Source organism: Phalacrocorax carbo, chromosome 2 (genome assembly GCF_963921805.1).
Source record: "Phalacrocorax carbo chromosome 2, bPhaCar2.1, whole genome shotgun sequence".
In the NCBI taxonomy this organism is placed as follows: Eukaryota; Metazoa; Chordata; class Aves; order Suliformes; family Phalacrocoracidae; genus Phalacrocorax; species Phalacrocorax carbo.
In genome coordinates, this window is record NC_087514.1 from 98115675 (window position 1) to 98125814 (window position 10140).

Genomic DNA, 10140 nt, shown 5'->3' on the forward strand with positions numbered 1-10140 from the left:
GTTTGAATGCTTGTTCTGGCCTTCCTTTGTATGCTCAATGCTTGCCCAACAGCTGTTCTTGGGGTCTGTTGTCACCTTACTATCTGAAGCTCTCACCCCTTTGCTAGTTGGTCTGAGCAGCAAGTTAAAAGTCTTTGTTCTTACTCGTAGGGTCCCACCATGTTCTACTGCCCCAAGCCCCTGCTGTTCATAGCTTCTTCCCTGCACATTCCTGCTTTTCTGCTTTCCTGTGTGTGTACAATGCCTTTCTAACCTCCTGTTCCCTAGGGAAAGGGAATCTATTCATGGCGTCATCTAAGAAGTGAGCTAAATTTAATAATAATAAAAAAGTAACTGTGATAGAATCATGATGATGTGTATGTGCTCGAACTTAGTTACTGGCTGGTTACTAATTTGTGGCTTCCTGGCTCTTCTCATTTGTCTTGTTACTTTCAATTAGTGTGTAACAGTTAAGACTAGATACTATTTTCCCAGGTGAGATGGGTAGCAGGAAGACTCAGCTGTGCCCCGTGATAAAGCATTTACTTATGCCCCCAAAAAAAGACAGCTGCAGGGAGCAGAGGAGTTCTTAATTTTGGCAAGACATCTTAGATCCAGATTGTTCCACTGATGCAGTTGTAAGTTATCAGACTTGATGACCGAGTCCTCAGTGTAATTGTTTGTGGCTTCTACTGCAGTTACTTCCTTCAGCAGTACCCCATGCTCACCATTTAAAGGTGAGGGCTGAGGGGTGTCTGTACCTCCTTGACTTTCAAAACTTGGGCAGTCCTTTTCAGTCTGTTTCATTGCAGTTTGGTGTTCAGTTGCTGGAAAAAAATGTGATGTGTTGTAGTGTTTTGTTCAGTTCCTCTTCCCTAACCTAGAACAGAACAACAAAACCAGCAATGCTTTGTAATGAGGGATGGAAGTAGATATGTGTCAAGCACATGCAGCAGTTATTTCTATCTTTCTACCCAAATGTGATCAGAATGTTTACTCTAGTTAGCACTGTATTTCATCAGTTTATTCTGGTGTCTATGGAAGATGCATCTTTTGCTATGGGGGGGGGGTGGTGGTGGGGAAGACTGCTCCACAAGCTTCTTCTCATGCATATTTCTGGAGTAATCTTCCAGGCTTTTGGCAAAAATAAACCTGGACTTCCAACGTCTATGAGATGAATATAAGACCCACTGTACTGCCATTGATCCGGTTATGGTAGTAGGTTGTACATGAACTGTCTGCGTTAGCTTGATTTGTAAAAAGTAGAGGGGTTTAGGTGATAAAGCCAACACTGGAAAAATACACAGCAGAATTAGATGACCTGTTTTTTCACTTCAGCAGAAGTCTTCATGTCCTTCACTGTAAAATCACCCACTTTGTTTCCAAACTGAATTTTTTCCAGCCTAGCTGGTGGTTTCTTCAGTGTTGTTTCCAGGGCATCTCTCTGTAAGGACATTAAAAGCTTTCAGCAGAGTATATTTTGATGTTGGGATGACACTTTGCTGCTTGCCTTCTGCTTTTTTGTCATGCGTGGAGGTGATGGACTCTGATACCAGTGAAAGCCTAGAAATAATGATGTGCTAATAACTGTGCTCGCTCATGAGTGAGTGTTGTCTGCAGATGAGAATTCCCCTTTTCTGCCGAATGATGTGTCTGTGAAGCTTGCAATGTTGCTGTACACCCAGCAGATGTGGGGATTTGGTAATGAGGCCCTAAGTATTTAGGGAAGTTACTTTATTACTGCTGGAGAGATTTAAGAATGGTTTTGTTAGAGCTTTGTAATCATGATACTGCTGGCCTCTTCTGCATACAAATGAGCAGCCCAATCCTAGAGCTCTGCTGCTGAGGGTAGCACTTACTCCTGGAAAGATGTGGTGGTTATTTGATCAGCCCGGAGGCTGAATTCTACCTTCTTCTGTATGATACAGTTTCAACAGTTTTTAGCATACCAAGAACCTAGGGTTGAAATAATCACTATCCTGCTACAAGCCTCCTTAGTTATCTACTACCCAGACTTTTATTGCTATAAATAACTCTAGAAGTCAGGCCTCACTGCCAGAAGTGTTAAGAGCTGCAAATAGTATGGAAGATGACTCATTTGGTGAGATGAAGGTGGAGCATGAATCAGTAGGAAGAAAACTGATGTACAAAGGAGACGTTTTGAATGCAGATGACACAAAATCTGAACAAAGCAATGTTCAATCATCATAAAAATGAAACAGAAGACTTTTTCAAAAGGAAAAAAAACCCTCTTCTATCTAATGGTAAAGGCCATTCCAGCAAAAGCCAAAGTGGGAAGGTATTGCGTACTGAGCATGTCATTCCTTACCCAAGATAAACTAGACTGCATAGGAGAGATGGATGGAAAATTCTTCCCAATATGTCCAAACTAAACAGAGCATCCAGAAAGCAACCTGCTTGCTGAATTGTTCTGTGTCTGTCTAAGCTGAGAAAAGACCTTATCTTTGAGCTAAACAGTTTTGGGAGATCAGGAGCCCTCAAAGCTTCAACAAGCCCACACTGACGGCTAACAGCAATGGAAATGCTAAAATAATAACCTGTGCGCAGTCCTTGTAAATGATAACTCATAATAAGGGGATAAAATTCCTGTAGACCATTCCCTTTGAAACTCCAGCTTTTGGTCCCTTTGCTTACCCTATAGCTCAAGCACACAGGAGTTCCTTTAAAGGCAGACTCGAAAAAAAGGTACCCGACAGATGATATCCTACAGCTGCTGGTGCACTAATGAACTGAAGTGTCCAGTGTTGTCTATAATTCGAGTCCTGCCACTTCTTGGGAGTAGGGCTGTTTATTAAGAGTGTAAAAAAAAAAAAAAAAAAAAAAAAAGCTCTTCAGGGGTGAGGATTAAACATGTTCATGTTTGACATCAGCTATGATTCTTTGGACATGAAGAAAAGGTTCTTCATTGAGAGGGTGGTCGGTCAGTGGAATGGGCTCTGCAGAGAAGTGTTCATGGCACCAAGCCTGTCGGGGTTCAAGGAGCATCTGAATGACGCTCTTAGTCACGTGATTTAGTTTTAGGTAGTCTTGGAGGAGCGGGGATTTGGACTCAATGACCTTTATGAGTCCCTTCCAACTTAAGATATTCTATGATTCTATACAAGCTTTTTGAAGCACAGGAAGGAAAAATAGCAGTTACTTCTCCCCAAATGCTGAAATGTACTCATGCAAAGAAGACTAGATACCTGTACCTTAGGTGGAACCTCTAGCTCTGCTGGCATTTTCAGTAAGAGCCACTGTTAAAATTGTAGTCTGGTTTATCCTGTGGTGTGTATGGCTCTTTCTTGGCTTTGTTATGCTAGACCCATAAAATATTGATCTCTGAAGTACTGCTCCTTTAGAGCAGTAACACTCAGAAACAGGTATAACAAGGCATCTTAACCTGTACTACCTGGGGTTCCTTTGTTCAGAATAAAGTGAGGGACAATCAAAAGACTGAAAGCTTCTAGATAGCTGTTTCATGGTGTTGGTAATGGCAGGAAATCCAGAGAACATGGGTAATGCTGGAAAGGCTTAAGGGATATAGATACTTACATGGAGCAGAATTATGCACAGGAAGGGGAAAGCTTTTGCAAGGATATATCAATCTCCAATATTATTGTAAAAATAATCTCAAACCTGCCTGTACTTGTCTTTCATAGTGCTGTGAGGTCTGTGAGCTCATTTCTTCACTGAAGCTAGTGCTGTACTGAAACTCAGCATAAAGCTATTCATGCTTATTCCTGGTCAATTCCAAAATTTCAGATGTGAATTTACCCATGTGTTAATACTCAAAATCCAGAGCTGCATGTTGTTTATTACCCAGACATATTCCAAATTACCTTTTCTACTGTGTCTGTGTTCAGTGCATTTAGTCCCTCTATTCGTAGGTAATCCGCTGGATTTGAGCTCTAATGGAATAAATTATTATTATAGGAGGTAACACAAGCCAAATCTTCTATTGCTACTAAGGGAGACCTAATAGTTAACTGCTAGTGACAGATTTATGTTTTCACTTGTAGATTGCCCAGCTCAAATGTAAAATATCACTTGGGAAAGTTGGCTTTGTTAGTGAAAAATATGAGGTTCATTTTTAAAAACTGTACTGATCTTTAAGACAAAAATCCTCCTGTTGAGAGGATAGAAATTCTCTAAGGAGAAATAGCACAGACTGAGTTTCTGTCAATAAAAGAGCATGTGTAGTTTAATACAGGAGGAAAAAAAGAACAGACACTTGCCTATCTTATGAAAGGGAAAAATACAAAAACCTGCCTGCAGTATGTTACCTAAATTTAGCTACAGAGAGGATAATCCTCTCAGATACTAAAAAAATCTGTCTGAGGGAAATAAGTAAAGGCTATGGAGGCACTGTACTCAGAGACCCTCCAGCCCCAATTTCCAAAGTGCTGGCCATAGGAATTGTGTTAGGCAGCACCAGTGGCCAGGCTGTAAGGTGGCACTTGTAATCCTTCTTATGAAAGTTTTTGTTTGATCTTCAATAATAAGTGGCAAAGGTTAGAGAGGTGTCTGTGAATGGCTTGTCTCAAATGACAAAGCTATTCCAAGTCATCCTTGGTTTGAGCTTGAATTGTTCCTGTGTCCAAGCAGTGGTGGGATTATGCCTTGGGTGATACATGTCCACAAATGCACCTCAGGTTATCATTCAGAATGAAAAGAAAATGGACACTAGCTTCTTATTCAAATACCAGTTCTAGAATTTTTTAAAAGTTCATTTTGTAATGTTTTCTTAGTCTGAGATAAAATGTGAATTGTGGATTTCTCAGAAGTGTGAACATCTAGGATTTCTGAGGTCTTAATTTAAGTGCGATTATAAGCCCTGACAGTAGTATTTCTTCTAGTTTTGCAAACTTGAGAAACAAGTTTGTGGCATGTAACTTCCAGTGAGTTTTTCAAAGAGCAAGTTCTTAGTAGTCTTGCTGTCTCCTTTGTCCCCATTTGAAACAAGCCTGGGAGCTGTAAACAACTGAAAACTGCTGCCAGCTTCTGTTGTATTAACATCTCCATAACACAGTTCTCTGTTTAACAACTCGCTTCTAAATTCTTAGAGGAGATAAGCCTGGATGCTTTGCACGTGCAGAAACTGCATCTCAGGGTGCTTACAGTAGGGTCAGGCCTGTAGCAGGAGTCTGGCCTCATAATGACACTTACCTTGTTTTCATACCCTTCTACAGTCCTGGCAGTGGTACTTTGGCTCTTGATTATTCCCTGTGTCCTCAGCTCCTCAAGAATGTCTGATGATTTTTGCCTCTCTGTTTCCTGTAAGGGTGATGACTTACTGGTGAACTCGCTGGTGAGCAGTGCGTCTTCAAAAGATGAAAACATTAAAACTTGTTAGAGCACTTGGCATTCAAACACAACTTCATGATGTATTTCCAATGCCAGAGTTTTTATTTAAGAGGTCATGTAGTGAGAACGTTCAGGGGAGAAGACCTGCTCAATGCTCTTTTCACTGCTTAAACTTTGCAGTAAGCTTTTTAGTGGCTTGGAAAATGGTGCAGGCACCTAGTTCAGTTTCTCACTGCAGTCAGTTGCACCCAGAGGGGCATGGTCAGGAAAGCATGGAAGTGTGTACTGAAGGCTTGGGAAACCAATTTTTGAGCCTGTTCCCAAAGAGGGTCCATAGGGAGCTGTTTACAGGTCAAGTTCTCAAGGGTCCTGTGACGTGGGTTGGACAAAGTCAGGCCGGGATGGGCTAGTGCAAGCCTACTAATGGGCCGTCTTGTAAAGATCACTGCACTCTTCTGTTAAATGAACCCAAACTTTCATATGCTTTCATCGTTTATGATTTTTGTTGTGACAGCATTGCTACATTTGAGCTTGATCATAAGCATTCCAACACTTAATTATATATTTATAAACAGCAATTAAGAATAAAATTATTTTGATAACCCTTCTGAGTGGCTGTTTAGTTTCCACATATTAGACATGAGTAAACAACGAACAACTTCATTGCCAGGACACATCAGGTTTTTTCAACCCTCAGTTGACAGTTCTACCATCTGCCCAACCTCCATTGCCAGAAGATAGAGCTTTTGTATGAAGAATGCTTGGACCAAATCAAAATTGCAATTATTTGACATCTGCCAGTCTCTATGAGCAGAGTGGGTATGACAATGTTGGCTTATTTTTTAGTTGTAAAACAAAAATACAGAACATCTACCATCTTGCAGAAGCTGACTCCATATCTCTCCTAAAATAACTGAACCAGTCACCCAAAAAGCATCGGGGTTCAGCTGTCAGTCAGAACACATAAATGTCAGAAGCCAGTATACAGCAAAATGTATCTTGGCAAAAAGTAAAAGCATGATGAGTGGGCAACGTTGACAAGCGATGTGAATTTGTATTGGTTTTACTAATCCATTCAGGAGAAAAATGCAGTTGAAATATCTTGGTATGGTGTGGGGTTTTTTTTGTCTTGAAACAGAAGATTGAAGCGTGATTTCAAAAACTTTCTGTTTAGAAATTTCCTGTGAAGTTATCTTCTAGCAAGTGGGAGGAAAAGGAGCTTGAAATTAAATGAAACACTATTTCAGAGCAAGCAAACAATCTGATTCAATCTGAAATGAAACCATTTCATCATGTCCTTCTGTGGCATTGGGAGTTAAGTCCTCTTTAATGAATAGCAAACACCAGTAATTATTCCTTTTGTGTTCAATTTGAAATATTTTATTGCAACCCTTGTTTATGACAAAGACTAAACAGCCACTGTAGATTTTCCATTTAGTGTGTTTGAAATGTAAGCTGTTCATGGCACTTGAGAGATACAAGAGTTAAACTACAAAATAAGGGGGTTTAAATGTACCAAAGATGGTGCTGCTCTTCCATTAGCAACTCTTACTACAATGGTATCCCAATATTATAGAAAAGTTTGGGCTTAAGTGTTCACCTGTAATTAAAAATTTCTTAGCAGGTCTTTACTTATCATGACTATTTCTGCAATTTTTATAGTTTTCCCTATATGATAACTACCCCAGAAACTCTTGGTTGCAAACTTAAGGAATAACATGGTATTTACTTACTGTCTCTACCTGATGCTAGTCAGGGGCATTGTATTAATCATTCTGTTATTACAACGGATTTGTAGCAGCAGACTGACATCCCTTGCATTGGTATGTGTCTTCCCAGCATGCCATAATCCCAGTTAGAGAGGGTTACCCCCAGCAGACAAGGCTGGGTTTGTTCTCTTAGTCTGTTCCAGGCATCTGCCAGGAAAAGCATCTACCCTGCTGCCTGTTCTGGTAGCGAGGGTTGAATCATGCTGCAAAACAAAACCATCAGCTAGGAGATACTTTCTGCTACTATTGCATGGTTTTAAAACAGTGTGAAGAGCTCGATCCTTGCAGTGTCGCAGCATGAACGTTTCTGGGTTATAGGAGTTGACTGTAACAATAGACTCTCAAGATTATTTGCTCCTAGGTCTCAATTTGTGGAGCTGGTATGAACTTCAGTTACTGTTTACCTGTGCTTTGTGCACTGCTGCTTTTCTGAGATGATGTATATCTTTCTGGTAGTTCTTCAAGGGAGTTTCCCTCACTGGTCTCATTTGCAGGTTTGGCTCCATCCTTTGAAGTCCCTGCTGGCCAAGCTGCCCCATCCTGTGAGGGGACAGCCTCTGTTCCAGCAACGCTGTCATTTTTAGTCTACAAGAAAATGAAAAAATAAATGAAGCTCCTCGGGCTTCTAAACACTTAAGGTGGTATCTAGAATAGTCCCGTAGAATTGCCAGGTTCTGAGTGGAGTGGAAGACAGGTGTTCCTGATACTTATCTGTGTTCTGTCACAGCGATGTTGATGGTGAGGAAAGGTCTCTTGGAGCATTTTTGGAAAGGAAGCAGTGACCTTAAGCCTAAATGTGTCCATAATACAGTTAACTATTTTGGAGTATTGTTTCAGTGCTTTAAGTGTCTTCTCTATGTGGATTGTTGGTTAGAAATTTAAAGTTGGGTTCTAAATTAGCACTTGGTAAGGTGTTAACCTGTACACCTTTTAAGCAATAGCTTTGAACCTCCAAAGAATGCAGGATTAGAGCCTGGATGATTCTTGTCTCTTTGTACGTTTGGGCTTAGGCTGATGCAATTCTGCAGACTTCACAAAGTGGCTGTGCACATGTATCCTATAATGTTTTCATATATAGAAGCCCTCTGCCTCAGTAGTGTTTTGAGGCAAAACGCACCTCGCTGCAGTGTTGCAATTCATCACTGGTGTGGGAGATAAGGGCCTCTAATTGTGTCTTTAATAAGGCAAGTGAGACACTGAAAAACCACTTCGCAGGTGCTGTAAATTCAGGTCATGCATGTGGCCAAAGGGTGAGTCTGCTTCCCCTGTAGCATAAGGGTTGTATTAAGTGGGGTGAGTGATAGCCCTTCTCTTAAAAAGCTCCCTGACAGGTTCAGAGCTACCGTTAGCAGTAAAACCATTTCTCTGTATGCATGTCCTTGTACACTCGTGCTGAGGCATCTCCTAACATACTTGGTACAGAATCTGTTTAGAAGAAGTCACTACCTGGCTTTCGGCTTCCTGGTTGTTCTGTAGCTCCTCAGAAGACAGCTGTGCGACAGTGACCCTGTTAGAAATATTGCAGCCCATGATGAAACGGTGACCATCTGCTTCTCCTTGCTGCAAGTCCAGGGAGTAGGAATGCCCTAGTCTCTTTCTTGGGAGCTTGGTGGCTTGTTATCACCATGGAGTCTAACCGTTGCCAGGGCCTGTTGCTACAATAAATAACACCACAGAAGGCTTTCTTCCTATGTCCTGGCATACAGACGTCATTGTCTTTGTCCAGGCACCCTCATCTGATGTGGAGAAGGAGTGTGTTTCTTGTGTGCAGCTGGGATGTTGGTCAGAGCAGCAAATCTCTACAGGTCATCAGGTTATTCAGGGTGTTAGTGAATCTCCTGTGGGAACTCAAGTGGGGACACTTAGGCATCTCCAGCCTTTTTTTCCTTTTTTTCTTTTTTAGATGAATAAGATACTGTCATGTAAAATACATGCACATTTCTGTCTCTGGTTGGATTTTTCAAGTATTCTTCAGCACTATTAGCAATTGGAAAAGATCAGTCCTGAACCAAGCAATTCCAAGCAGCAAGGCAAGCTTTTAAATGGGAGGAAACATAGTCAGGAGAGAAGGAAAATGTTTTAAGCTTCCTTTGATATCATTGTGCAATTTCTTGATTACTTTTTGAGTTTGTTCTCTTCCTTAGAAGTAGATGTCTGGGAGATTTTAAAAAGGCGGGGGAGGGGCAAAAAAGCGCCATGGCTTATATTTCCAAGAGGTTGTTATGAAAGATAGCAGAGAAATGTTAAGGCAATGCTGTCAGTTGAAGATCGTAACTGGTCATGTCTTGAGTCACTTGTGCTGAGATCATCAGCTGTTATAGTTGGAAGAATTTTTTTTTCACAAATATTCACATGAAACTAACACTGTGTGAAACAAAGATTAAAACAACCCCAAGTAATTATTAATACCTATGAGGAATTATTATTTTATTGTCCTGTGACCCTGGTAATAAATGAATGTTAGCCTGTAATGTTACCTTGATTTGTAGTGGAAAACTTTCTGTAAAACTTGCCCAGTTTCTTTTCCACATATGTGAAATGAAGATGTTCACATGACTAATGTCTTTCAAGTAGTAAGGCTGATGAACTTTCAGAATCAAATGAACCCCAGTGCTGAGACAGAGTGACTCCAGCCTAAGAGATCACTCTGGACAGATGGCTGCAGGCAGCCCTATGTCTTCCTCTTGTCTCTAGTCCAAACATTCAGCTGGTCTGGCTGGAAAGCTGAATAAACTCATTTGCATGGCAGTGAGCCTAAAGTGATCTTACCCGCCTCAGTGTGCCTTATTTGACTGTGCAAAGCTTATTGTATGGCTTCTAGGTTGTAGCTAGCATCTCTACCCACCTCAGAGCGCGTGTCTGTGACTGTACCTACCTGTGCTGGTACCCTATAGCTGCAAGGAATTCTCAAATGTGCCTCTACTGTCTCTTGAGAAACAAGTGACTTCCAAGAAATCTTGTTCTTTTTTCATCCCTAATCAACAGGGACCTGATTCTTGTGTCCACTTTGAATTCAAACTGAATGCAAGTCAAATAACCTTTTGGTGTGTGGGTTTTTTGTTGGTGCTGTTTTATTTTTTTTCCT

At 40.9% G+C, this 10140-nt stretch overlaps 1 protein-coding gene across 1 annotated transcript; it reads right to left on the reverse strand.

The window, feature by feature from the left end:
* Positions 1-495: 495 nt before the first annotated feature.
* Positions 496-9204, reverse strand: STMND1 (stathmin domain containing 1). Its single transcript, XM_009504566.2, is given in 7 exon segments — positions 496-624; positions 626-822; positions 824-859; positions 1301-1423; positions 5149-5303; positions 7460-7640; positions 8502-9204. Coding segments are annotated over 7 exon segments (813 nt in total). The 5' UTR covers positions 8586-9204; the 3' UTR covers positions 496-587.
* Between the last annotated feature and the right edge of the window lie 936 nt (positions 9205-10140).